Source organism: Falco rusticolus, chromosome 1 (genome assembly GCF_015220075.1).
Source record: "Falco rusticolus isolate bFalRus1 chromosome 1, bFalRus1.pri, whole genome shotgun sequence".
Taxonomy (NCBI): Eukaryota; Metazoa; Chordata; class Aves; order Falconiformes; family Falconidae; genus Falco; species Falco rusticolus.
Window position 1 is genome coordinate 34522553 of NC_051187.1, and position 27981 is coordinate 34550533.

General features: G+C 57.3%; 1 protein-coding gene and 1 non-coding gene across 5 annotated transcripts; both read left to right on the forward strand.

Annotated features, from left to right (window-relative positions):
* The first annotated feature begins 1288 nt into the window (after positions 1–1288).
* On the forward strand, positions 1289–27945 carry AP1B1 (adaptor related protein complex 1 subunit beta 1). Of its 4 annotated transcripts, XM_037383622.1 has the most exons (25): positions 1289–1355; positions 7356–7469; positions 8828–8890; positions 9986–10091; positions 12031–12166; positions 12986–13231; positions 14055–14245; positions 14823–15044; positions 16451–16571; positions 16778–16873; positions 17936–18051; positions 18871–19036; positions 19965–20063; positions 20454–20713; positions 21125–21326; positions 22257–22277; positions 22610–22639; positions 22756–22902; positions 23115–23260; positions 23841–23970; positions 24564–24648; positions 25155–25241; positions 26005–26159; positions 26782–26790; positions 27538–27945. In XM_037383622.1, the coding sequence occupies exons 3-25, from the start codon at positions 8854–8856 to the stop codon at positions 27610–27612; spliced, it is 2883 nt and encodes a 960-aa protein (XP_037239519.1). In that variant the 5' UTR covers positions 1289–1355; positions 7356–7469; positions 8828–8853; the 3' UTR covers positions 27613–27945. The 4 variants fall into 4 exon arrangements, with proteins under 4 accessions (XP_037239519.1, XP_037239596.1, XP_037239689.1 ...); XM_037383699.1 differs by lacking the exon at positions 26782–26790; XM_037383792.1 differs by lacking the exons at positions 22257–22277; positions 22610–22639.
* LOC119142588 lies at positions 23386–23490 on the forward strand. Its single transcript, XR_005102346.1, has one exon. It is a non-coding gene; the product is annotated as a small nucleolar RNA SNORD125 (small nucleolar RNA).
* Positions 27946–27981: the final 36 nt, after the last annotated feature.

Sequence of the window (27981 nt, forward strand, 5' to 3'; positions counted from 1 at the left end):
GCCCAGCGCTGTTTTTGCTTTCCTGCCTTAAATAAATACTTAGTGAATTTATTTCGGACTCTAGTTATTTCAATTCAACTATAACACCTGGGAACAGAGAGTAGGATCCCAAGGAATAGAGAGCGTGACCCCCAAGAACAGAGAGTGGGACTCCCGGGAATAGACAATGGGAGCCCCGGGAACAGAGAGTGGGATGCCCAAGAACATAGAGTAGGACCCCAGTAACAGGGTGAGGGCCCCATAGGAAGGGAGTGAGGAGCCCCCGAAGGGAGCACGGATCCCGCCGGTAAGAGAGCAGGACCCCGGGGAAGCAGCCGGCTCCCCGGGCAGAGCAGGGCCCCGCCCCGGGGCAAAGGAGAGCCGGGGGGACCGGGACCCTTGGGGGACACAGGCAACCCCCTCCCACGGGCGGGACGGCAGGGTGGGGACCCTGGGGAGGCTCAGCGCCCAGACCCCCCCGCTTCCTTATTCCCCCCCCGGGGCTCAGCACTGCCTGGGGCCGGGGGCTTCTGCAGCCCGCTGGGGGGCCCGGGGCTGGCAGCAGGGTCCCGCGGGACCCCCGCCGCGGGCCGGCAGGGGGCGCCCCATCCCGGCTCCTCCACCCAGCCAATCGGCTCAGCCGCAGCTCAGCCAATCAGCGCGCAGAGAGCTCAACCAGTCAGCAGGTATCTACAGCCCAGCCAACCACCAGCCGAGGATATGTAGTCTAGCCAATCAGCAGCTGGGGCCATATATTGTAGCTAATCAGCTGCCGCAGCGCCATAGGCCGGCAGGGGACCCTGGGAGAGTCGGAGCGGCAATGGCCACGGCCCACCGGTGCATGCCGGGACGGTGGGGGTCCGCCTGCGGCGGGGTGTGTACCCCCCGCCCGGGCAGGGGGGCACCCGGTGCCACCACCGCCTCCCGCGGGCAGCACCGTCCCGCCGGAGGCCCCCATCCCTGGAACAGCTCGGGGGGGGGGCACGGCAGTCCCGGGGACAGGCAGCCAGGGTGTGGGGGACACGGGGACCGGCCCCCAGGGGACAACCCCGCGCCCGCCTTGCGTCTGCCGGGCACCGCTGGGGGGGCCTGAACCGCTGACAGTGACCCCCCACCTGATCATCCACCACCGGCCCAGGGCTACGGGCAGGCCCGCGGGTGCTAGATGGGACCTTGTGGGCTCCTCTCACCCCGTGCCCCCCGCCCCCCCCAGAAGCGGGGAGGGGCGCGGGGTGTGTGCCCCGGTCCTCATCTCGCTGCCCGGCATGCCCTGGCTCCGCCCCCCAGCCCCGCCCATCACCCCCGCCCCCGGAAGCGCTCGCCCGCGCGTCGCTCACTTCCGCTGGGCCGGTGGCAGCGGGCGGCGGAGGCAGCAGGTATGGGCCGGGAGGGCTGAGCCGGAGCCGCTCCCGGCGGTTCCGCGGCATGGCCCCTGCCGTCAGCGGGGATTGCTGCCGGCTTCTAGCTGTGCGCACCGCGGGCTGGGCCCCCCTCCGCCGGTGGGCTTCGCTCCGGGCCATCTCCCGGGGCCCGGGCCTTCCTGCCCCCCTGCTCCGGCCTGGCGTCCCCGGCCTCGCCCTCTGCCCGGGCCCGGCGGCACGCAGGGTCCCCTGCAGCCAGGAGTCCGGCTCCCGCCTCCCCCGCGCTCAGCCCAGCCGCATCCCGCCGCGCCGTGCCGCCGCGGGTGGTCGCTGGGCCTGCGCCTCCCCCCGGGCCCTCCCGGAGCTCCGCGGCCCAGCTCGGCCCTCCGGATCCGTCCAGGGTGGTGTGGGGGGGTCAGCCCCGGGGCCTGCTCCCCTCCACCGGCTGTGTCTCCCAGCAGAACCCAAGGCACTGTGTCCTCGCCCGCAGTCGGAGCCACCGGCGGGTAGGATGCCTGGGAAGTGCGGGTGTCCCTGCCCACAGGGGCTGCCCGGCGCAGGACTTGCCCCTTCATCTGCCTCCTGATCTCGGTGGGTCCTGCTGGTGCAGCCCTGTGTCCTGGCTGGTATGGCATGGCATGGACCTACACATCTCCGGGGCAGGAGGCAAGGGACTCGAGAGCCAAAGGGCATGCGGAGCTCACCAGCGCACTGGACCCGCTTCCCTCCCTACTGCTGCTTTTGGGTGTAATGTGCCCTGGGCTGTGTGGTGGGGCAGTGGGGTTGGGGTGGCTTTGGGGGCTGGAAGCTGTTGCTGCCATCAGTGCCCCCTTCTCGGGGCTGCGGGGGCCTGGCCTCTGCGCAGGCAGTGCCGTGGCTCAGTGCACAACAAGGCACCGTGCAGATCTGTGGGAAGAGGTCAGTACAGAGCTGAGCCATGAAATAAGCTGGGAACTGGGTATGGATTGGATAGAGAGGCACCTGGTCTGATATCATGTGCTTGCTGCCTCCTCTGTGGAGTTTTTTTTGGAGAAAACATCAAGCCTGATAAAAAGGAATCGGTGAAACAGCTTATTCCTAAAGGAGTTGTTACAGGTTTTCTCCTTCTTCTCCGCAGGTGCCTCATATGGTGTGGAGTTTGGCAGAGTTATGAAACTTGTCAGGGCTACAGTCCCAGAGTAGCAGTGCAGCCTCACGTAGGGTTTTGCCATTTGCTCTTGCCTGGGGTGTGGGATGTTAAAGGGGTGCCTTGGATAAGCAGTTGGTTCGATCTGGTTTGCTGCCCCCAGATGTGGCCAGGGGAACCGTGGGCTGCTTCCTGCTTGACTCAGGCTGCTGGACTGAATGGACCTGACAGTTTGGGACCCTGTGGGGTTTTCCAGAGGTGTTGGCCCACACTCTGATCAAACCAGGCTAGGAATTCCGTGGCAGGAGGTGTGTGGCCTCAGAGCCCTGCAAAGCCTGGCTTTCCCAGGAGAAGAACGTCTCCTGTGCCGCAGGAAGCTGTCACTGGGGCAGATGCTGCCTTCCAGCACTTCCAGAACAAGGTCCTCAGCATCTCTGAGGGTGCTCAGCTGGTGCTGTAGGAGGAGGGACATGGAGGTGTTATCCCTACTCAAGGTGATCTCTGGGCTTATGCTGCTCAAAATCCTCCCCAGCTTTCCAGAGCACAATGCTTTGGGCCCCGCAGTGCTGGATCCCCACGTGCTGTGTTGCCCAACAGTGTATGGTGCAGGGACACCTTGGGACTTTTCTTTGTCTGTTTGTGGGTTTTATTTCCCAGTTATTGGTTGATGGGACGTATCAGCCATGATTCGCTTTTTCTGCATACAGCTGCTCTTGTGGCCCTTCTGCCATCTGGGTTAATTAAGGGCCAGGTGCCAGCGCTTCGGGGTTTTGGATCACTCAAGTGGTGCCTCAGCAATTGAATTGATCTGCCACCATTTTGGGCACCTTGCTAATACCGCAGTGAGTTTGGCAAGGCTTTTACCCACGAGTTATTAAAAGGGGGCACCTTAACCTGTTGGTTGATGTGAGATGGACCCCCTTGGAAAGCGCATGTGTTGGTCAGTAACAGCTTTGCGAGAGGATGTGCTGGCTGCCAGCCCACTGGCTTCACAGGCTGTTGTCTGCGCTCGCTGCTGCTGTTAATTGGTGGCTCCTGTTCTAGAAGGTGCAGGATAATTTGTGGTGCTCGCTGGCTTCAGGCATTTCCTTTGCAGGGGACACTGCGGAGTATATTTACAACTCAGGGTAAAAGCTACAGGGTCTTGCCAGCCCTCGAGGTTTGGTGGCACGGCACAGGGCACCTGTGCCATGCTGTGGCAGTGCAGGTGGGTTGTTTCATGGCTGGGCACAGCCTGGCTGCAGGTGGGGACAGCCCAGGTCCCTTTACGGGGCATGAAGGTTTGAGCCAAGCTTGGGATGCAACAGCAGGCTTGCAGCCCCATGTTGCTGCGTGCTGCGGGGCTGAGTGTGAGCTAAGACTGGCCCCGGTTAGGCCAGTCCTTAGGAAAAATATGTTCCTAGGGAGTGTGTACGGGCTTGATGTGAGCCCTTGGGGCTTTGTGCTGGCTGCAGGGAGAGGCGTGGGGCAGAGGTAGGGTTGAGCACAGGGGTGGGAGCTGTGCCCACAGCTACGCACCATCAGCCGGACGGTATACACCATGTAACTTCACTGCTGTGAATAAAGAGGTAAAAAAGAATTGGGTTCAGCATGAGTCTCTTCCAGCTGCTGGCTCTCGTATCCTCAGCCGCTTGTTCTCCTCCATGCTTGGGTTTTTATCTTCCCCGGCTGATGTCTGTGCCTGGTCCAGGGGGTTCGTTCATTGAGGCCAGGGACATGCAGTGCTGCTCAGAGGTGTGGGGAGCCATCACCACCTCGTGCCTGCCTGGCCTTTTGCTTTAGCTTGAAGATGCTTCATATCAGCAGAGGATAGTTGTGTGAAGTCCCAATGGCCTCAGTTATCTGTCTCAATGTTTAGGGTTTTTTCAGTCTGTCTTAATTTTCTTTAATTGTGCTGACTTGCTGGGTTTTACTGATCCACCTCAAGTGCTTTATTTGCAGCTGTGAGAGTGTGCATTGCTTGCTTGTAGAAGTTTTCTTTCCCTATTAACCTTCAGCTGACCCGCTGTTTCCTAGAAGCTTGCCCTTTGAGTTCCTGCTCCTCTTTGCTTCTCCCTCCACATCAGGCACCATCGTATATCCCCTGGTGCACAAGGGATGCATGTCTGTGCAGGGCTGGAGCGGATGCGTTTCCCTGTGTATGCTTCCTTCCTTTCCGCCTGCCTTGTCAGATCCTCCTGAAGACACATGTCAGGCTGGGAAGATTAAAATTTACTGTCAGCCAGTAAACTCCTGTTCTGGGTTGTGACAGAGTCTATAGAAAGATCAGTGGAGCTATGGTGAGCCCTCTTGCTGTAATAGCCAGGGAGCTGGGGTGTCTTGGGCATGGTTTAAATGCTCAAGTGATGCTTAGATGGCTCATTCCTTTGGAAGAGCGGCAGCAGCAGCACGTTCCCCACATCCCTTCCCAAGGCAACAGGTCTCTATTGCTGGAATGGCTCAGTCAGCAGCAACTCAGCCCCCTAGGATGGAGGAATTAGCCTAAAACAGGGCAGTAAAAGTAGCTGGGGGTCACTAATGAGTTTTCTTCTTCCACTCTCTGTAAGAGAAAACAAGTGGCACCAGTGACAGCTTATTTGGCTTCAGTGTCATCCCTGGGAGCCTGCTGGCAGCACCCACCTTGACGAGAAGCACCATGCCACATTTGTTGCGGTATCTCAGGTTTAGGAGCATGTTATTCACCCAGGATGGTTGAATTCTGGAGCCTGCTGGTATGGCAGCTGGGAGGAAGGGGCTGGATGAGTTCTGGCATGTTCCTGACCTGAGGGCCTGAGATCAAGGAGGGGGCTTGCACCATGTTGTGCCTGTGTGGGTGCATCGCCTGGCAGCTCTGAATTGCAGGTCCTGGGGGGAACATGCTGTCCTGTGTTCAGCCATGTGAGTTCAGCTGCAGGAGCGCCGGGTTCTCCTTCAGCCTCAAAGTGCTTCATGAGCAGCAGAAAATCAGATGCTCTAAACCATGGTGCTTCTTCCAGCTGGGCCGTGGGCTCCTTGGTGCTGCATCGCAGGAGCAAAATAACTTGTTAAAGCTGTATCCATTGAGGAAGGTGTATGTAGCAGCACTTAGCAGGATCCTTCTGCTGCGTGTTGCGTGAATGTGGATGATGTTTTCCACCTTGAGGCAGGTAGAAGGGAAGTGTAGGAGGTAGAGCGGCGTGGCCGCTGTTGCGCTGAGGGTCTTGGAAGAGCAGCATTGCTCTGGGTCTTCTGGAGCTCTTGAATTTAGTTGTCGTGGGTGAATAAGATTGGGGATAAAATTCTTTGGAGAGCCCCTTTCCTCCCAGCAGCTGGCACAGAGGGCTGAGTGGTGCTGAGCTCCCCACACCTTCCTCTTCGTATCACTGAGCCTGGCTGGTGCAGCCTGCAAGGTGGGAGATACAGGAGGGATTGTGGATGGCACATGTTCCGGTTTCACCGTTAGCAGGGGCTTCAGAGAGGAGGTCTCCCACTCTCCTTGGTTGTGGGGACCAGCTGGGAGCAGAGGACTTTGCAGTAGGGCAGGGGTTTGATGGTGTGGGAAACCTTGTGCCCTGGGATGGTAGGTCCAGGGTTCCAGGGAGGGCACGGGTTTGTGCTGCTGCAAAGGCTTGTCCTCAAAACGGACCCAAGGAGCCTGCACTAGGTGTGGGTGAGCTCTGGGTGCTCCCTGCCGACACCCAGCCGCTGTTTTGCTACCAGATGCTTACAAACACTTTGAAGTCCTTGAATCCAGTTTGCAAGACTGGCTTAAAATAAGTCTGTCAAGAAGTTGAGGTAAAATTTGAGCCACCACAAGGTCAGGGACTTTTTGTCTTCCTTGATTTGTCACTGCAAGTCTTGCATCTTGCTTTTTCTGAGTGCTGTTGCTGCTTCTGGCTGTCAGGAGCTGCCACTCTGCTTAGTCCCTCACCAGGAGATCAGCTAGTGCTGATCGTCTCCCTGCCTGCAGATGAACTCCCGCTGCCCGTTTTCGATCTCTGGGTGCAGGGTGTTCAGCAAGGGTTGAGAACTTGCAACTCACTGTGATGACTCTAAACAATCAGATCTGTCCAAATGAGATGACTGAGGCTGCTGGCTCTGCGTCTGACATCCCTCCTGCTCCCGTGTGCCAGGTAACTGGCTTATTTTCTTTTAGGCTCCAGCCTGGGAGAGGGGTCCCTGCCCCGTCCTCCCCCTTGCCCAGTTCAAGCTGGGCAAAGACATGTTTAGAAAGACATGGGGTAATGCAAGAGCTGCTCTGCAGTCCCTGAACCGTTTCTTTTGCCCTCCTTAAAACCAGAGCCAGACAGCAGCGTTGGACCCTGCCCAAGGGCTGAGCTTGGGGAAATTCACCTTCAGCAGGGCTTTGCCAGCAGCAGTTGCATCCCTGGGCTGGCAGGCAGCCCTGCCTCGTCACCCTCGGTTAGCCTGGGGACACACACAGGGTGCAGAGCACCCAGCTTTGGCAGGTGTTTGGAGTCTTGCTTGGCCTCTCATCACCCTGCCTGAGGTGCTGGGTGGCTGCAAGTCTGGTCCTGCTGCTGGGGAGCTTGAGGTGTTGGTGTGGGGAGCAAGGGGTGTCTTAATTTTCGAGCTCAGGCAGGAGGAGGAGGCAGCAGTTTGCTTTTTGGAAGCAGCTGTCAGCACTGCAGGGCTGAAAGAAGTGGGGGAGATGGGTGGCCGTCTCTGTCTCTGAAATTAGTGGGGGTTTGGATGGTTAAAACACACGCAGCGCTACCAGAGGGCTCTGGGAAACTGGGAAGCTTCAGGAAGGCAGCAGGCGTGATTCATGTCTCCCAGCCGGCTGCAGAAATTCCCTGGTAGGCTTCAAGTTTGCTTTCCAGGCACTTCTGCAGAGCAGGGCTGATCGCGAGCCAGGTCGGTGAAATCTGAGGGACTGCAGTAAATCCTCCTTCCTCCCTCTCTTGCAGGACAGGATCCGCAGTGAGGCGCAGAGAGCTGCTGCGGCGCAGCCTGGGAGCTCCTGCTGTTCGCTGGAGAGCCATCGACCTAGGGGGGAAAAAAAGGCTCTGCATAAATCCCAGGTAACCGAAGCAGGGAGCAGTGTTGTGTCTTATGTGAGGCTGCCCGGGAGGCAGTTTTCTCACGGGGCAGCCTTGGCAGGGCGGGGGTAGCACAGTGGCAGACGTGCCCCCTCTCTAACAGCATCGGGAGTGTGCTGCCAGTACCCGAAGTGAGCCCCGAACCGATGCAAACTTTCTCTCAAGAGTCTGCCAAGCTGGCTCTGGCTGTATGCGCTGCCTAGGAGGCTCGGCCCCCAGATTTTAACCAGATTTTCTTTTTATCCCTGTTGGGGATCCCTATCCAGCTTGAACAGAAAACAGAGGACACTGTTCCTCTGGCTGCATCTTGTGTGCTCACAGGGGATTGCTGCGTTTGGCTTTCAAGATGCTCATTTACATTTAAAACCATTTGCAAGCTCTTTTTTTTTTTCCACTTGGCTTTGAGTTCTGTGCTCCTGCCCCTTCAAAACAGCAAGGCCACTGCAGGCTTTCAAGGACGATCCTCTGGTTTCTTTGCTGTTGAAGGAAAGATGGGTGAAACAGTTGGAAAAGACAAATCCCTGCTGACCTTTAAGAAGGGGCTATCTGCTGCCTGCACACCAGGCTTCCTCAGCCTGCCAAGCCATAAATCTGCCCTAAACTGCCTGAATTATGTAATACAGCCTCGAGTGCTGGGCGGCAACCTCAAACCCTTTGAATTTAAAGCAACACTGCTGGAGCAGGGGTGGTTTCTGGAAGAGGCTCCTTTTGATCTTGCTTGGTCGGGTGCTGGGAGATCTGTGCCCCTTGGCTGTGCTGTCCCCTCACACCAGCGCTGGTCTGAGCCTTGGGTTTTGCTCGATTCCTCTCCCCATCCCAGGGCTGTTACCTGCATAGGTGTGAGGGAAGACGAGGGGTGAATTTTCCTTAGAAAAGCATTTTCTTGAACAAGGAGATGCAAACCCTGGGGAGATCACTGGGCCCTTGCTGTGGGGACAAGGGCTGCCCAGCTCAGCATGGGATGTGATGAGCAAAGTGGCTGCTGCTGCTGGTGAGAGAAGCAAGTTGGGGCTGTAGCCTGAGCAGGGGTGAATGCTGGCATCTTCAGCAACTGCTTTCCTCCTCCACATCCTCTTTAGCAAACCAGCTGATTCCCCACTCATCAGCAGAGCCCGTGGTGCGCCAGTGTGGCTGCAAGGCGCTTGCCCTCCCCTGGGGAACGGGCTCCTCTGGCAGTGCAGGAGCTGAGGGCTTCTCTGGGCACTTCATCTCCTTGTGACTCTTCCTATGAGATCCCAAGCTCTTTCCCTGCCCTGGCTTTTCCTTCCTGGAGCTTTCCATAGTAACCCCAGCAAGGAAATTATCAACCCTCAAACTTTCTGGTCTGCCTCTCCTCGCAGGGACGTGCTGCTAGCTGGAGACCACTATGACGGACTCCAAGTACTTCACTACCACAAAGAAAGGTAAGAGTGGGAGCAGGAGGGTCACACAATTTTTCCCAAAATAATCAGGCTCTTTCGGCACCTGTATAAGCCAGCTGGGGAGGGTTATCCCTGAGGTGGGAAGCTGGTGGAGGTTCCAGCTCTTGTGGGGATGCCCTAAGCCCATGTGGTATGCTGTGGCTGACACCCTCCTTGCTCTCATGGAGCTGGGGCAGCTCCTGGGCTGCTGTGGGGTCAGAGCACCTTATCACCATCCCCCTGAAGCCAGACAAGGCTGTTGGCAGCTAGGTTATTTGCTTTAGCAGCTCAGGAGCAGCTGTGGGACATGGCCGCCTGCCCCGAGCTCCCCTGGGCTGGGACAGAAGCACTCAGGGTGTTTGATTTAAGCACTTTCCAGACCAAGGAATTAATGTGGAGGAAAGCTATGTGGCATCTTCTCTTCAATCTGCCTGCCCAGGAGTGAATAGAGCTCAGTGTGGCTTCATGAGGGCAGGAGACCATGCTGGGTCTGAAGCCACTGGTTGCCCCCAGCAAGGTGCTGGGCTGGAGGACTGCTACCACATACAGAGCAGGATTTGGGATCCACCATCCCCTGCATGGGCTTGAGGAGCAGTTCCCAAAATCCACCTGCATTTGCTGCTGCAGGTGCCTGCCATCATCCAGGCTGTGGTGGGCTCCCTGGGTAGGGGAGGGCCTCCCAACCACTGTGTGCAGGGCTGGGGCTTCACTGTGTGCTGCAATAGCTGCTCCACAGCTGAAAATACCCACTGACTAAACCTCATGTCCTGTGCTTGAGGTGTGGAGTGCTTGTGCTCATCACTTCTGCACTCTCTCCCATCCTTAAAGCCCTGTGGGGCTGGAGGAGTCACAGGGATGCACTAGCGTGCTCATCTCCATTTCCACGGATGAGTGCTGAGCCCCAGAGCAGCCCTGGCCCTCGGTGAGACATTTGGGAAGTTAAATCCCCTTTCCCACCTCGGAGCACCTGGGGTGGCAAAGGAGCCCCAGCACGCAGCAGGTGGGAGCTGTGCTGTCCCTCCCCTGGGAGCAGCACCCAGCAGAGGGGTGGGTGCCCATCCCCTAACCCCTGAACTCCTCTTTTTCCCCTTCCTTCAGGGGAGATATTTGAGCTGAAAGCTGAACTGAACAGCGACAAGAAGGAGAAGAAGAAGGAGGCTGTGAAGAAGGTGATAGCGTCTATGACCGTCGGCAAAGATGTCAGGTGTGTGGCAGCGCTGTGCCAGGGATGCCCAGACCAAACTGTGGCAGGATGGTGTCCAGATGGCTCATGGGCTCCTGTTTTCCCCTGCTGCTTCTGAGGGGGTTTTGTGCTGGCTTTCGTCTTGGGCAAGGACCGAGCGAGCTCCTGGCCACTGCTATACCTTCTGCTACGGGAGGGAAATGTTTGTGTAAGCGTGGCCGTCTGGCAGGCAGGGGCTTGCCTGGCTTTGGTAGTAATCTGGCTAAAAGAGGATTGGTCTGGCTGCCAGATAAGTTTGTTGGGGATTATTGCCGCTTCCTTCACGTGTTGCTAAAACCAAGCAGAACCCCCCTCTGAGCCTTTACGGCAGAGGGTCAGTGTCTCTGCCTCGGTGTCGATAAGCCTTTTGCAGCCGCTCCAGTCCCAAAGGTCAGGCGGCTGCTTTTCCTTCTTCCCCTTTATCTGCCTGACCCAGCAGCACGTGGCCCTTCCGTCCCCTCCTCCCTGCAAAGACCTGTCCCTGCACACCCTGGGCATTACACGCATCAGCGCTTTGTGCTTTTCACGGTGCGTTTGATGGTAGATAAAGGAAAAAAATAACTCTGGGCTCTGGGTTTGGAGAATCGGTGCATCCCTGGCTCCCAGAGCACTTGCAGCAGGTCACGCTCTGTCCTGGGGCTGCTGTGGAGAACATGACACCAGCAATGGCAGGGACTTGCCTGACGCTGTTACCTGCATAGGGGTGAGGGAAGACTAGGGGTGAATTTTCCCTAGAAAAGCGTTTTTTTTGGACAAGCAGATGCAAACCCTGGGGAGATCACCGAGCCCTTGCTGCGGCGACAAGGTCTGCCCAGCTCCACATGGATGGTCAGCACTCAGCAGGAGCTACACCGATTGGAAAAGAAATAGCGGCTGTGGCAGCCCATTTTGTTTCCGTGTGTGCGTATTCTAGGCTGCAGGAGAGCACTTTACTAAGCTCGCCCCTCCCTGGGAGGTGCCAGGGACCGGCTGAGGTGGGTGGCAGCAGTGCTGGTAGCAGGAGCTCTGCAAGGGAACCAGCGAAGTGCAGCGCCCCAGACTTAAGGGTTTGGTCCTGTTTGATGGCTGGGTTTGCAGTGGCAGAGAAGCTTCCAGGAGCCAAGGGACATCTGTCAGGGTGGAATAACTCCTGTGTTAGCCCTCTGATCTCAATTGGCTCTCCTAAGGTGGCTTAGTAGTCTAATTGGTCTGTATCTTAATAGTCTAATTGGTTTGTGTTTATTGTCTGCAGTGACACAGTGTCTCTGGCATCCCCAGCTCTAGGGTGGTTGGGGAAGGGGAAGCCCCCCACTCCACGCAGGCAGCTCCGCTCCTTCCTAGCAGAGCATCTTTCTGCTGCAGAGCTCACCTGGTGGAGTGGGGCTGTTCCTTAGTCCTGGGTGTTTACTGCTCTAAGGTGATGCTAGGATGTGGGACAAGCACTTTGCAGCAGGACAGCCTTAATGTTTGTAAAAGCAGAGGATGGTTTTGGTAGGGCTGTGTGGGAGGGTTTTGCAGAAGGCGAGGGGGGAATGGCTCATCTTCCACGTCCTCTCACAGGTGTTGGAGGCTTTTGTGCTGTCCTGTGATGGCTGGGGGATGTTGCACCTTCTCCCAGGGCAGTGGGCGCACACTGGAGCTGGGATACAGCAGAGCTGTGTGGGAGAACTCAATTTCAGTCCATCAGGGGCCATTTTGAGCTACTCTTGATACAGATCTGTAAATAAAAACCTGTTGGGGATGGGTGATTTAGCCACATCTGCTGCAGGCTAGGCTCAGGTCATGGGAGAGCAGCCTGGGGTCATCTGGCTTCAGGAGTGGGTTGAGCCACAGGAAGGGGATGGCCACGCACCTAGGGAAGTCCCATAGGCAGCAGCATCTCCTTTCTCCGGCTCAGCAGTGTGGCCATGTCCTGCCTTCATGGAGGCACTCTGTGTTTCAGTGCTCTCTTCCCGGACGTGGTGAACTGCATGCAGACGGATAACCTGGAGCTGAAGAAGCTGGTCTACCTTTACCTGATGAACTATGCCAAAAGCCAGCCAGACATGGCTATCATGGCAGTCAACACCTTCGTGAAGGTGAGAGGAGAGGGCTGCATGCCTGAGAGCCACGCGCTGCAGCAGGTCGGTTCAGCCCACCACATGCATCCCCACTTTTATCCATGGCCACCACACTAACCTGCTGTGTACCCCACTCCAAAGAAGGGAGCGTGGGCAGGTTTCCAAGGCCTCTCCCTTCAGGAGTAGGGGCTCCCCTACTCCTCTAGATAACTGAGCAAATTTGTCCAGTAATGCAGAAGAAAAACATTTTCTTGGCAGCTGTACTGTGCCACTTGCTCTGTCAGTGGCAGCTTTGCTTGTGGGCAGCTCCTGTGATCGAACTGCTGTCATGTGAGCTTATGTGCTGAAGTCTCTGCAGCTGAGAAAGCCCTCGTGATCTTCCAGTTGGAGTTGGGAATTGAAGACCGTGTTTGTTAGGAGCCCAGATATTGCCAAATCATACTGTGAAAAGGCTTGGTAGGCATTAGAGGGAACTTGGCATTTTTGGGGAAAAAAAAATAATCCCACACAATAAACGTGATAGATGCGTTTCCCAGGTCAGGTGGCCATTCTGCAGGGTAGCAGCTGACTTCAGATACTTGCTGTAAGTGATGAAGATATCAGATTGCTGGAGGTGTGCTTGCAGTGAGAACTGATGGTGTTAAAACCCTCTGGGTGCCAGATTGCAGAACGAGAGATCAGACCTCTCTCTTGCGTGACTTGTTCTTGAGAGCTGAGTGTTAAACCCTCTAGACTTCAGGTACTCAAATAAGAACGGCGGTCCTGAAGCCAACCACTAGTGCCTGATTCAAGGAGCGGTGGCCCAGGATATCTCACCTCCCCCTCTCATCCCTATAGGACTGTGAGGACCCAAACCCACTGATCCGGGCTTTGGCTGTGCGGACCATGGGCTGCATCCGTGTGGACAAGATAACAGAGTATCTCTGTGAGCCCCTGCGGAAGTGCCTGAAGGACGAGGACCCTTACGTGCGCAAGACAGCAGCTGTCTGTGTGGCAAAGCTCCATGACATCAATGCCCAGCTGGTGGAGGACCAGGGCTTCCTGGACACCCTTAAAGACCTCATCTCAGACTCCAACCCCATGGTGATTATTTTTTGCCTTCTTCATCCAAATGGCAGTAAATGCTCTCTCTTCATCTTTCCTTCATCTTCATATGCTGACTCCCTCCCTCCCATGTTCCCCTTCATTCTCTTTTTGGTGCTTAATATACCACTTCTGGGGACAGCTGTTTCTCAGGGCTGCAGGCTGTGTCCTTGGAACCCTGTCTCCTGGATGGAAGGTTTCTGCAATTCCTTGGCAGTGTGTTATTATTCTGTTCCCAGTGGGGAGGAGGTTGCCCCAGCCAGCTCAGAGCAGAGGGTGGTGGTAGAGGGGAGCTGAAGCTTGGCTCTGGTACCACCTAGCTGGCGGCTTTTGCCTCTGGTGAGGGTTTCCTAGCAGCTGGGCTTTGGCCAGTGTTAGTTTCCCTGCCTTTCCCCAGGCATGAGAAACTTCAAAGCTTGCTTTCCCCAGGGTTTCTCTTCCCCCAGCCTTTGCTGCTCTTCAGATCCTGCCACAGGCAGAGCAGCGAGCCTGGGAGGTTCCACAGAAAGTGATGGGGCTCCTCAGAGCTGTCTGGGGAAGGGGAGCGAGAGCAGGCTCCTCTGTGCTGGGCATGGGGCCAAGGCTGACTCCTGCTGAACATGTGCAAACTGTTAGAGATGTGGTGTGGGTGGTGGGACCGTGCTGGTGGTGATTGCTCATCTCCTGAGGATCAGCTGGTGGGGAGGAGAAGCTGGTACCCAGATGTCGCTGGGATGCGAGGTGCTGATACCGATCCTTGGCAGCTCATCCACTTGCACCAGCTTTCCCCCAGGCTGTTGAACCATGTTTGGTGTCACCTAATGTGTCCTGTCTCCTCTGGCAGGTAGTGGCCAATGCAGTAGCGGCGCTCTCAGAAATAGCGGAGTCTCACCCGAGCAGTAACCTCCTGGACCTCAACCCCCAGTCCATCAACAAGCTGCTCACGGCCTTGAACGAGTGTACTGAGTGGGGCCAGATCTTCATCCTCGACTGTCTGGCGAACTACATGCCCAAGGATGACCGGGAAGCCCAGAGGTGAGGGAGGCTGGGGGTGCTGCTGGGGCAGCGCTGCCTTCAGGGCACCACGAAGTGTCCGGAGTGGGGCTCAGAGTGGGAGGGGAACAGGGAGGTATCAACTGAAGGGCCTGACGCTGCCCCTTCTCATCTAAGAAGCATTTCTGTCCTCCTGATGCTTGGAATCCTACTGCAGGAGGTGCGGGACAGTGGGCATCTGCTGGCCATGGTGCCTTGGGTGCAACTGTCCGGAGATCAATGTGGTCTTGTAGCAAGCCCTGTCCCCATGCTGGCACAGGGACTGTGCTTCCCAAGCTGCTTCAAAATGTGGTCTTACCACACAGCAAGGGCCGACAGGTGCTAGGGAGCCCTGAAAGGGTGTCACTGCGATAGGGTTTTGCAGGGCTTGGGAAATAACCTTCATCCGGGCGTTTAAGAGCCAATTCAGCATTTCTTGGGAAGGTCTCAAGTGTTGCTCAGCTGTCCTGGTGCAATCTTTGCCAGTGTCTTGTTCTTCTTTGTCAGTACTGGCAGCGATGTTTAAGCAGGAAGACATTCTGAAATAATCTTCTATCTCTTTTACCCCTGACACCTCCAGCATTTGTGAGCGAGTGACGCCCCGGCTGTCCCACGCCAACTCAGCGGTGGTGCTCTCAGCTGTGAAGGTGCTGATGAAGTTCATGGAAATGCTGTCGAAGGACCTGGATTATTATGGCACGTTGCTAAAGAAGCTGGCCCCACCCCTGGTCACCCTGCTCTCCGCAGAGCCTGAGCTGCAGTATGTGGCTCTCCGCAACATCAACCTCATCGTGCAGAAAAGGTGGGTGCCCTGGGGGGGTAGGAGTGACAGCCTGGCTCGGGCTTTCCCTCTTCTCTGCAGCTGCTTCCCGACGCTTCCAACCCTCTGACGGCGGCAGTGTCAGGGCTTTGCTGACACAACCTGTCATATGGGGTTTTTCTTTTCTATTATTTAAAATCCAAGGGCTGAGCGCAGTGTCAGGTGAGGCAATAAGCAGGGAGCTAAGCTGGGATCTTCAGGAGAGGTTTATTTTAATTTATTTATTTGGGGAGAGCAAAAGATGGAAAGGCCAAAAGCTGAGGCTTTTGCTTTAGTCATTGAATGTCTAGAGAGGAATTTTTGTGATATCAGCTTGTTTCTATGCAGTCGTCCTCTTTGAATAAGTGCTGAGAGTCCTTTTGTCCCTTTGCTGATCTAAAATTGCTGGTGGGCAGGAGGTGTCCGAGGCCCCACATGTGTGCCCCGAGCAGAACTGGCCAGCTGGAGAGCCATGCTTTGCATTGACAGCCTCAGTCAGATGATTTGTTGTCCTACCAGTTATCGCCGTGGTTGTCTATTAAAAATAGCAGCAATTTCTGGGAGAAGTGGAAAGCAATTAGTGTCCCTGGGAGCGGGAATGTGGAAGGCAGGTCAGCTTCTTGGAGTTGGAGCTGGACCTGGCCGATCTCTTTCCCAGCTTAGAGAGAGGATGATCTCATGAGAAAGGTCCAGCCTAGCCCTGGGGTCTGGGTTTGCGTCACTGCTCCCCCCCAGACATCCCTTCCAGCCCTGGCGAGATGAACGTTTCCTGTTGCCTTGTGTCAGGTCCTTGTTTGTGGCAAGGTTGCGCTCTGTCCTCTGCGCTGGTACCAGAAAGGGGAGCCAGGGGACGGAGTCCTGGGGGGATAATGACGATGTCTCAGATTCCTTGACATTGACCAGGCCCCCAGAACTTTGTGCTGGTGGCCAAGGAGCCTCATCCTCCTGGCCCAGAGCTGCTCGCTCTCCAGCTCTGGGTTTCCCTAGCTTATGTCCTCAGTGTCCTCAAGCCTTCACCACCCCATCTTCAGCCTCAGTCAGGGGGTGATGGTTCATGCTTGTAGCTGGCTAATGGAGTAATCAATTTTCATGGACTTGGGCGTTAGCCAGCTGCAGGGTCAGGCGAATGAATCCCCATCTGTCTCCTGACTGGCACGCAGCTTTCTGGGGAGGACAACTCCCTTTCTGCGCTGCTTTGCCTGCTGGTTGTTGCCTGGGTCAGAGCCTGGAGGTGGGGGCAGAGCTCGGATCTTGCTTCTGCCACTAGAGGAATCATCCGATAGCAGTACCGGGTGTTCAGAAAGCTCTGGAGAAAACCATGGTTTCTGGAAGATTTCTGACATCTCTCATTGTGGTCAAAGTGAAGGAGCATGCGCCTGCCTTAATCACTGCCTCTTGTTGTCCTCCAGGCCTGAGATCCTGAAGCACGAGATGAAGGTGTTCTTTGTGAAGTACAATGACCCCATCTACGTTAAACTGGAGAAACTGGACATCATGATCCGCCTGGCTTCCCAGGCCAACATTGCGCAGGTCAGGGTCTGCCTGACTGCTGGGTGGGCTGTGCAGGGAGCTCTAGCCTCCCAGGGAGGGGATTTGTCTGAGAAATTGTAGACCCAGCTTTGCAGGTTGTGGAGGGAGCAGCTGTACCACGCAGTCTGCTTCTGCTGGGTCACTACCAAGCTTTTCTGGTGGCTTTTCTTGCTGCTGGGCTCTTAGTGTCTTGTCCCCTCTGGCAGGTGCTGGCCGAGCTGAAGGAGTATGCCACGGAGGTGGACGTGGACTTCGTAAGGAAGGCGGTTCGAGCCATTGGCCGCTGTGCCATCAAGGTGGAGGTGAGTGCTGGGTCACTTCGGGTCCTGATGGCAGCTGTGGTTAGGCAAGGCATCGCTCCCCAGCACGTTGGATGGGTTGGAGTTCGTCTCACCCCAGGAGTTGCCCTAATGAGCTGGAGCCTGCCTGGGGATGAACATTTGTTCCACAGGGCACAGACAAGGTGCAAGGAGGGTATTTCATCCCTTTACCCTTTGCCACCGGAGCTGTTTTAAGATCCCAGCCTGCCTCGTGCTGTGTTGCAGACCCAGCTGCCTGCAGCTGTGCCTGGTGTGTTAATGCAGTGGATGATACAAGTGGCTTGTCTGGGGACTGCAGCAGGGCCTGGCAGGGAGCTAATCTCTTTTCGAGGGGCTGAGAGGCTTTGCTTCCCCTTGGGGGTTATTTGAAGAAGAGGATTAGTAAAAACCTTGCTGGAACGGTGGCTCTGCGTGCCCAGGTGCAGGCAGGCTCACAGGCAAGGTCGTGTAGCTTTGAGCCAGCTGATCCTGCACCGGGTTTACTGCAGAGCATCCTCAGTCACGTGAGACAAACAGCTCGACGCCAGTGAGCTGGGCGCTGATGAGAGGCAGGAGATGTGCTGGAGCTGGCTCAGGCTTTCATCCCACTGGGAAGCTGAGCTGGCCTGGCTCTGCCATGAGTGATCCATCTCCTCCACAGTGAAGCCAGGGGGATTTATTACCATGGCACTAGCTCTGGTTTGCTCTCTCTGTTCACACTGAGCCGTGTGGCTGTACAGACCCAAACTAAGGCGAGGTGCAAGATGCTGGTGCCCTGGCAAGCCAAGGTGTGGGCTCACTGCTGTGCTTCTGCATCCTGTGGCCTGAAGTGCATGATGTGGGGGGAGGGGAGGCTCCGGGAACATGCGAGGGGATGAGGAGGAGCCAGACCTGGATGGGAAGGGGAGACTATGCTTGTGCATCCCCCATTCTGGTCTGGGTTGGGTTTGGGAGAGGCATGGAGGGGATGATAAGGCAGCAAGGAAGGGATGTCGGAAGGGTGGCAGAGGCTTTGGGACAGGGATGTAAGAACATGCCACCTGACTGAGCGACTCCCTCTGACAGCAATCGGCTGAGCGCTGTGTCAGCACCCTGCTCGACCTTATCCAGACCAAAGTCAACTACGTGGTGCAGGAAGCCATTGTTGTCATCAAGGACATCTTCCGCAAGTACCCCAACAAGTGCGTGGCTGCTGCCTGTGAGCCTCGGGTGGATGCTCCTGGTCCTAGATGAGCTCTTTCTGCCCCTCTGTGCTTGGGGGGGGGGACGGACCCTACAAGGACCCAGGGATGGGCTGCTGCTCCCTCCTGGTGGGATGATCAGTGGTGAAGCCACCTGCGGCCTCCCTGCAGTGAAGATGGCTTTGGTTTTTTTGCCAGTCGGGGTTGCGATTGCTAGTCAGTGCTGCCCTAAGAGTTAAGCTGAGAGCAGGAAAGCCACCCCCAGCCCCGTGATGGCAGTCCCAGAGACCCAAATGGACAGGAGCTGGCAGGGACTTTGAGGTCCCTCGTGTCAACGTAAACTGTCTCTGGCTCTTAATTCAGCGCTGTTGATGCTGGAGCAAGGGCAGCAGGAGGGGAGGGGTGTGTTCCAGCTGAGCCAGGATGAATAGTAACACTGTAGTCAGGAAGTAGTGTACTAATACTGGTAATAAATATTAATGAACTGAATTAGTAATGGACAGGAACTCTGCTAGTGACTCAGGGCTGCTGCAGAGAGAAGGGAGACCAGATGAGTGGGGCTGAGAAGCTAAATCAGCAGCAGGGCTTGTGAGCAGGGGAGCGTGCTCTGGGACCAGAGAGGGATCAGTGTGGGCGGTGTCACGCTGTGCCACAGCCCTGGGGAGAAGGGACAGCCCCATACAGGTGGCAGGGGCTCTTGCCGGTGCCCTTGGCCATGTCCTTGTTCTGCTGAGGGTGATGGGATGTGGTTTGAAGTCAGAGCAGAGCTAGGACTTGGGTTTCTTGCTTCTGGTGAGCGTATGTCCTCTCCTTGGGAAGGTATGAGAGCGTGATTGCCACCCTTTGCGAGAACCTCGACTCTCTGGATGAGCCTGAGGCCAGGGCTGCCATGATCTGGATTGTAGGAGAGTACGCTGAGCGGATCGACAACGCTGATGAGCTGCTGGAGAGCTTCCTGGAGGGCTTCCACGATGAAAGCACCCAGGTGCGGTGGGATGGGGCAGAGCCCCTCATGCAGTGGTGGTCTGGCCGCCAATAGAATCAACTGGTTGAGGGGTGACACTGGATGCTGTGACAAAGCTTGTGCTCATTAGAATTTAACAAAGGAATTTTCTCTAGCAGGGTCGTGAAGGTGTATTTCTTGTAGGCGTTTGGGGTAGCAGTGTCCCACAGCAGCTTTGGGTGTAGAACGTGGCCCTTGAAATGCCACCAGGTGGTGACCCAGTCGTCTTCCCTCCTTAGCAGCTGGGAAGGGTGCAGTGGTCACCTGGTCATTCCTCTGTGCCAGGACAGGATCAGCCCGTTGGAGCTGCAAAATGGAGTCAGACAGCTGAAATGAGCAGGGGGAACCATGCCTGACCCTTTTGCCAGGGCAGCTGAGGCCAGTGGTTTTGCCTGTGAAATTTTTTGAGGCTTCAGTCTATAGAAGCTTCCTACAACCCCCTGTGCAAAACACTGTGAAACTAAGTCATAGTGGCCAGGGGAAAGTCTACAAATGCAAAATAGCAAAGCCAGCCATCCTGGCTGCCTTGTCTCAGGTCTAAAGGGACTGTCAGAGGTGAATTGCTGCTGCTTATCCTCATAAAAGTCAGAGGATGCTCTGGCCTTTGCTTTTGTGGGACCATGTAACCTGGTCTCAAGATCTTGCCCAGTAACCTCTGTGTCAACCTGTGGCTCTGACGGGCTGAGGGTGTGATAATCAGCTTGAAATGGGCTGCAGACCTGGCTGGGAGCCATGCCAAGTGCCCTGACGCTGTCACTGCCGCTTAAGCTGTCGCCACGTGTTTGGTTCCTTGCGAGGCAGGTTGGGGTTACTTCCTGACAGTGCCTATGGGGGAAATTCTTGTGTTCTTGCACAAAAATGGTGTGATCTATCTGTCTGTCTCTCCCTGACCCTGTTTGTCTGCTCGCAGGTTCAGCTGCAGCTGCTGACGGCCATTGTGAAGCTGTTTCTGAAGAAGCCTACTGAGACACAGGAGCTGGTGCAGCAGGTGCTGAGCCTGGCCACGCAGGTGGGTAATGGCTCTTGCATGAGGCAAGAGCTTCCCGTGGGCTTCACCGCAGTGGGAATGGCTTGACGATGCAGTGCCCGTGACAGGAGGCAGAATAATGGAGCTTCATTCTGGAAAAACTGATAGTTAAAAAGTCCTGGAGAGCGAGTACACTGTCTCCCATAGCACAGGAGGCATCTTGTGCTGTTTCCTTGCTAAGGCTGGTGTAGCAAAGTGGTGTAGCCTCTGTACAGCAGAGGTGTGACACAAATAGCTTTTAACTTTTATCCCCGTGATCGCTCTAATACCACAGCAAGATTGAGATGGGGCCAAGATGCTCGGAGTTGCTCTGTAGTAGCTGTGGCTTCCCCTGCCTGATGGCTTTGGCACTAACCCCTGTGCTTCCTGAAGGACTCTGACAACCCCGACCTGCGGGACCGTGGCTACATCTATTGGCGCCTGCTTTCCACCGACCCTGTGGCCGCCAAGGAGGTGGTGCTGGCAGAGAAACCCCTCATCTCTGAGGAGACTGATCTGATCGAGCCGACGCTCCTGGATGAGCTGATTTGCTACATTGGGACACTGGCCTCTGTCTATCACAAACCTCCCAGCGCCTTCGTGGAGGGGAGCAGAGGGGTCGTGCACAAGAGCTTGCCCCCACGAACGGGCTCGTGAGTATCTCTGCCTCCCCAGGGTGACTCTCCACCCTGTGCTGGGACTTCCAGGGCTGGATCCGTGTGTTGGGCAGGTTGGATGCTGAGCCAAGCGGCTGTGGGGCTGCCACAGCGACACACAGCACTGTGCAGAACTGGCTGTGCTTGGAGCTGAGCTGAGGGCCCCCCTTACAGGGGAGCCTCCCCTTGGGAGCAGTAGGGCTGTATGGATTCAATACTGTCCTTACAAGGCTGAGGGAGTGATCTCGATGAGAATGTGTTGGAAGTGTTGGCAGTCGTGCTGGGACAGGGTGTCTCTGAACACTCACTGCAAAGCCCAGCTGGGTGAACTCATGTCTCCAGTGGGACTTCTTGGCTCCTGCAACTCCTCCTCAGCATCTCATGTCTTTCCCTTGCCATTCCCTCTAGGAGCGAAAGTGCCGAGAGCCCCGACGCAGCCCCCTCAGGGGGGCAGGCGGCAGAGCAGCCGGCTGTCATCCCCACTCAGGGTGACCTGCTGGGTGACCTCCTGAACCTGGACCTGGGCCCCCCCGTGGGTGGGCCTCCCATCGCCACCTCCTCTGTGCAGATGGGTGCTGTGGACCTCCTCGGGGGTGGCTTGGACAGCCTGGTACGTCACAGCCCTGCGTGCTCCTTCCCCGATGCCCAGCTAGCCTGGTGGCATCGCGCTGGGTTTGATGCTGGCTCCTGTTGGGAGCTCCTGGGGATGGTACGAGCTCATCTGCCCAGAAATGTCTGGGCTAGTCCTTTCCTTCTACAAGCTTGTGCAGACAGAGGGGCACTGCACCCCAATTTATTGTGTCCGGATCAGATGGCTGGAGCAGGGCAGGGGGTTAGTGCTCCTGAGTACGTGAGGTCTGTGTAGGTGTTCCTACTCTGTGCTGTGCTACAGGGGTGACTGCTCCTCCTGGCCCTCCTCTGAACCCCACAGCTGCGTGAAGCAGGGATGTGCCCAAAGCTGCTGCAGGGCTGGGCTGAGATGTCCCTGCTCCCGGGCTGCAGGGTGGCTTAACGGGTGTCTCCTGCACCGGGAGATCTGGAGGTAACAGCTTGTCTTCCTGGGAATGCAAACCAAACAGTGGTTTGGCTGCAGCGTGAGGGGGGGTGGAAACCTCTGCCTGGTGGGGACCGCCTGCCCTACAGGTGCTGGCGATGGTCCCAATCCCCAAAGGAAACTAATTTGGAGTCTTCTGCGCTGCTCATAAAATCCAGCAGATACCCCCTAAGGGGAGGCAGTGTCACTGTCCCTTCGCTGCTGCCCCTCTCGGTCCGTAAGCCTCCAAGTGCCACCCTGGCTCTTTATGGGCTTGCAGGATTTGGTAACGGGCTGGTGCTGAGTGCGGGGATGAGACACCCAGGTCGTGCTCAGTCCCCTGGCTCCAGACAGCTGTGGACAGGCAGGTGGACTTGCTGGCAGTGCAGCAGGACTAACCTCTCTTCCCTCCTTCCCTTCTCTTCTCTCTCTGTTTTTTGTCTCTCTCCTGGCTTGTCTCTGCATGTGGCTGGCTCTTCTCTCCACCTTACCTGCTTCTGCTTGGAGATGGGGGACGAGTCGGAAGGGGTATGGATCAGCCCTTTTCTTAGCCCTCTCGACCATGTGTAGCCCCAGCGCCCGTGCCAGCCCCTGGCTGCCCCTGCTCCCCCCGTGCAGCCTGAGCCCTCCTGTTGGGTGCCCCAGTGACACCTCGCTTCCCTCTGGGGGCGACCAGGCCCCGAAACAGCTCGTGGCACATCAGGTCTGGGACTGCTGGGGCATCCCTACCGACCCTGGGCCCTCACTAGCCCACACTGATGCTCTTGGAGAGTGCCCTTGATGGGGCGTTTTGGTGGGACCCCCGTGGCCCTGGGCGTGCTGGCCCCTGCCCCTGCTGATGCACCTTTCTTCTCTTGCAGCTGCGAAGCGATGTGGGAGGCAGCCCTGCTGTGAGTGTGCCCTCACACCCAAACCCCTTTCTCACCCTCTGCATCTTCCTCCTCCTCTTCCTCCTCTTCTCTGCCCTTTGGTGCCCTCCCATAACCTGCTCCCTTGTCGCCTGCAGATGGGCAGTGGCAGCGGCTTTGCACCAGCACCCAGCACCGCGATGCCCGCAAACCTGGGGGCACCCCTCGGCAGTGGCCTGGGAGACCTCTTCGACCTTACCAGTGGCGTGGGGACCCTGTCAGGATCCTATGTGGCACCCAAAACGGTGAGTGGGGCAGCCAAGCCTCAGCAGCTGGCACAGCACAGGGCTGCAGCATTAAGGGGGGCAGAGACCTGTGTCTACTTCTTGTGGCAGGGCTTCCCCGGGGGGGGGTGGGACAGGAGCCCCTTTTTCCTGTCGTGGTAGCACACTGGGTGAGGGTGGTGGCCTGCAGATGGAGAGGATGCTGTAGCAAGTTTCTTGCCTCCTTAACGCAGGTCTGGCTCCCTGCGATGAAGGCCAAGGGGCTGGAGATCTCTGGCACCTTCAGCCGGCAGGTGGGCTCCATCTCCATGGACCTGGTGCTAACGAACAAAGCCCTGCAGGTCATGTCTGACTTTGCCATCCAGTTCAACCGCAACAGGTGAGGTTCCTCCTGGGCTGCATCAGCAGTGGCCAGTGGAGATGCTGTGTGACGTTCTCGAGCACGTTCCCTGGCATGGTTGCATGCTGAAAAGGGTGGGAGGAAGGGGCCACAGGGCTGCAAGATCTGGGGACAGCCTCCCATGATGACCTTTCTCTCTCTGATGGCTGTGGTGGTGATGATCATCAAACCAAAGCCTCTAAGAAGTTGACTGAAGAGGCTGTTGCTCTGGGGTCTAACCCCCATCCCGTTTTTCTGTCCTCCTGGTGAACTGGCCCTTCCTCCCTTCCCTCAAGGGGCACAACAAGGGGTAGCCCTGAGGGACTGGTGGGTGTGAGTCTGTGTAGGAGGAAGGGCTGAGATTTTGGGGCTGCCTGGTGTTGTCCTGGTGGGCGGGCAGGGCAGGAGCCAGCCTGGTCCTGGACTGTGCAGGGGCAGCAAGGTGAGCAGGGGTGTTCCTGGGGTTCAGGTAGAGGAAGGCAGGGAGTCCCAAGGTGGCCCGCAGCCGACGGGCAGTGCCTTCTGCCATCATTTGCTGCCCCCCACCTTGACCCCCTCCCCTCCTCGGGTATCCCCGCAGCTTCGGCCTGGCCCCAGCAGCTCCTCTCCAGGTCCACGCACCTCTTGCCCCGAACCAGTCCGTGGAGATCTCCCTTCCGCTGAACACTGTTGGCTCTGTCATGAAGATGGACCCCCTGAACAACCTCCAGGTGGGGAATGCTAGGGGATCCCCCCTCCTGGGAGCTGGGGACTGGGCAGGGGGTGCCAGGGGGCGAGCGCTTGCCCTCAGGAGGGAGGCATGACAGCAGGAACCGGGCAAGAAGAAATGCTCAGCTCGCTGTCCTTGCTGTCAGAGCTCAGTCTGACTCCAGCTTGATATCCTGCTCCACGCAGACTGCTGCTTCTGTGGAGGAAGATCCTTGCCGCCAGCAGCAGAGCCGAGCTTTGGCGGAGCATCTGCTTGCACTGTCCTAGCGCAGGGGAGATGGTGGAGGCAGGGCTGTAGCTCCAGGGAGGCAGCTGGGAGGGAGGGCTGAGGGGGTGCAACCTCAGCAGTTCCCCATCTCCCCTGTATGCTGGGGACAGCAGCATGCCCAAGAGCGTGCCGGCATGCAGGGCGTGGACGCTGGCCTCTCCAGCTCCTTCGGGCAGCTGCCAGTCTCTTGCCTCTGATGCTTGCTGGGGTGGCACCTGGCTCAAGAGGGATCGCTGGTGTAAGATGGAGTGGGATGCTGGCTTTGGGAGCCACCTCCCTGCTGTAGGTTGGAGGAGGTGTTGATGTCCCCGTGCCCTTCTGTCCCAGGTCGCAGTGAAAAACAACATTGATGTCTTCTACTTCAGCACCCTGTACCCGCTGCACATCCTCTTCGTGGAGGATGGGAAGATGGGTGAGTTGGAGCGTGGGTAGCTGGGGCTCCTGCAAGGTGCGCTTCTGCCACCGGTCTCTAGGTGCCATCCCAGCCCCTGATGAAATCTCCTGATCACGTTCCCAGCCCTGGGCAGGGAGTGGGGAACCAGATGTCCCTGGCAGTCTGGAGCAGACAGGGACACTGGCCATGCCAGCATGACCACGCTGTGGCTACCTGAGATGGCCTGAGCCGCCTTCAAACTCCTAGCTGCCAGGGAGAGTTCTCGCTTTGCTCACTCCTTAGTTTGTCTTCCCTGGCACACACCAGCCTCTTCCCCAAGCCACCGTAGCTTGCTAGCCCCCCAAAGCAGGTCACTTTCCTGCAGCTGCATAAGGCTGGTCTTGGGAAGCTGCTGGAGGGGGTGGCAGTGTCACAGATCCCTTCAGCCACCAGTGACATGGCAGCATGGCCCTTGTGTTCTACCGCCTTTGGGGGCAGGCGACCTTGTAGCTTCATCACTGTGTTGATTTTGTTCCTCACTGTAGAACGGCAGATGTTCCTGGCCACTTGGAAAGACATTCCCAATGAGAATGAGGCCCAGTTCCAGATCAAAGACTGTTCTCTCAACGCAGGTGGGTCCAAACCCTTCAGAAGGACCTGGCTCCGCTTGTGGCCGGGTGCCGGTGACCAGCTCATCCCAGTTATCCCAACCCAGGCTGCGGGGAGATGAGAGCTTTCCCCTGTGCCCACCCGTAGCTCCAGGAAGGAGCTGCTGGTTTGTTTGCTGTTGACTAGTTGTTGAAAATTGACAGCCTCAGAGATGCTCTGCCCGGTGGGGATGTCCCCGCTGCCAGGGACAGTTGCTGTACCCACCCTGGGATCAGTCTCAGTGCAGAGAAGCTGAAGCGGATCGTGCAGCCCTGACACTGCCTGGCCTCCCAGCCAGCCCACAGGCAGGGCAGCGGTCCAGTGCTCATGAGCAGAGCAGAGAGCTGTGGGCAGGAGCCAGGGCCAGGTTCCTTGGCACCTCCTTGCTCCCTCAGCCCCTTCTCCGGGAGATCTGGTGCCAAGCAGGACACGCAGACGCTGAGTGGGGACAGCTAACTCCTTTCAGCCCCGCTGGCAGCAGTGAGCTGACCTTTGTGGAGCAAAGTGGGGCGGTTCCACTTGTGAATTGAGCTCTGGATTGTGGCCTGCCCTCCCCAGGGAGGACCTGGGAGCCCGGCTGAATAGGGCCCTTCTTGCTGTGTGAGGACGGCGGGTTTTGGATGTGCTGCATCCTGGGGAGAGGGAGGGGAGGTGGAGGTGGGGCAGGAGCAGGTCCGAAGGGATCTGGCTGTCAGCCCGGTGCCCTGCCCCGAGCAGCCTCCGCCGCAGCTCTCTCCTCCTGTGCAGATGCCGTTAGCAGCAAACTCCAAGGCAGCAACATCTTCACCATCGCCAAGAGGAACGTGGAGGGCCAGGACATGCTCTATCAGTCCCTGAAGCTCACTAATGGCATCTGGGTGTTGGCAGAGCTCAGGATCCAGCCCAGTAATCCCAGTTTCACGGTACGCCCCTTCCCCTGCCTCCCTCCAAAACAGCCCCAGGGTGGCTCTGAGCCGAGGCCGCTGCCTTCCCTGCTCTCTGCTTGGAGCCTGGGCTGGGCAAGGCAGTCCTGTGGCACATCTGCAGCTGTGGCACCCCCCCAGCGACTCTTGGTGCCAGCCCCCCCTCCCTGTGTCAGTCCCAGTGTCCCTCATGTGGAGAAGGGGAGACACGGGCTGTGCTGGCCAGCTGGGCTCTGCAGTAACAGGGGCTCTGCTGGGCTCCCTCCGAGCAGCGGGGAGGCACTGTGGTGGCCCCCAAGGGAAGCAGAGAGGTCCCAGCCCACCCGCACATCTCTGTTAAAATAAAAACCCCAACCCCATCCCCCTCTTGGGGCATCCCTGGCTCTGCCTGCGTGCTGGGCAGCCTGACTGCAGCTACAGTCTTGGGGCAGAGGTCTGTCTGCATGTCAGGCGTGAGCCATCCCGATGTCCTGCTTTCCCCAGCCCGTCCCCGTCCCCTTCCCCACCTTCCTCGCAGCCTCTTTTCTTTGGGTTGGGATGAGCTGTGTCGCCTTGACTCACCTCTCTGTGTATCTCCGTACCTGCTGCCTGCCTGCCCTCGCCGGCCTGCCCGCTGTTGCAGGATTTGGAGGTTAGCAGACTGGTTTTTCCCTCGGCTTTGGGCTGTCTCTGGCTGCTGCCTGGTTATATTTCTCCCCTGATATTTTTACCTGCCTGCTGGCTGCCCTGCCAGCCCTGCGTGTCTTTTAGTGTTTCTTGTCTCTCCCTCCCGGCAGGGGTGGCACGAGGCCGGTGCCCAGAGCAGAGCTTTGTTGGAGGTGAACATTCCAGAGGGTCAGGGTGTTCCCACCACCCTCCTGGGCTCACTTGGGAGAGGATAGCTGCAGATCCCTATCCCTGAGGATTCCCTGCTGGGCACCCGCTTGCGCTGAGCTCTTCCCCACTAGCCTGAGGAGCAAATTGATTTCAGAATCATTTAATATTAAATCTCTGAGCAAATAAAGGGGCTGATACCACTTAAAGGAAGATGCCTTTGGGGGAACCGTTCACTCTTGAGCTACAGGCAATGAATCAAACCCCAAGAGATGAAGTGTGTGTGTGCCTCTGCCTGCCCCCTTGCCCTGCCTGCCTGTGCTGCATGTGGATGTCTCTGCTCCTCCACCCCGGGCTAGGGGAGCACCAGCAGCCCGGGGAGGGTGTTTAGGGGGCTCGGTGCCTTTTAATATCTTCTATCTGGCCAAAATAAGGAGCTGGGGCCACCCATTCCCCATGGTGGGGGTGGGGGGGATGCTGCAGCATGCAGGGCTTTGTGCTTTGGGGCTGGTGACTCACCAGCATGGGACCAGTTGCCATGACCCCCTCTCCTCTCTTCTCACAGTTGTCCCTGAAATGCCGAGCACCGGAGGTGTCCCAGTACATCTACCAAGCCTACGAAACCATCCTGAAGAACTAAGGTGCTGCTGCAGTCCATCCTCCTCCTCTTCTCCTTTCCCGCCCAAGGAAGCAGGGGCAGGACCCGTGTGCATGTCTCCTTTCCTTCCTGCCAAGGAACCAGCCCCTGGGAATGTCCCTCCAGCCCCGGGGCCCTGGAAACCAGTGCTCCCATCTCTGGTAGGGCTGGGGTGAGCAGAGGAGGGCAGCGGTGTCCCGGCCAGTCCCTGCATCCCTGTAGAAATCAAATCTGTGTGTGAGTGATGCAGTGTCCTCCTTGCTGATGTTGCCCCATCAAGAGCCCTGTTTCACCCTCTGGGTCCCTGTGACTGCGTGCTTTTTTTTTTTTTTTTTTTTTTTTTAAAAAAAAAAAAAACCAAACAACTGAGCC

Bases quoted from the DNA above. Each gene is read 5' to 3' on its own strand.
- AP1B1 (XM_037383622.1), top strand. From the start codon at position 8,854: ATGACGGACTCCAAGTACTTCACTACCACAAAGAAAG. The intron at 19,037-19,964 runs GTGCGGTGGGAT...GTCTGCTCGCAG, and splicing joins TCCACGATGAAAGCACCCAG to GTTCAGCTGCAGCTGCTGAC. The intron at 22,903-23,114 runs GTGAGTGGGGCA...TCCTTAACGCAG, and splicing joins CCTATGTGGCACCCAAAACG to GTCTGGCTCCCTGCGATGAA.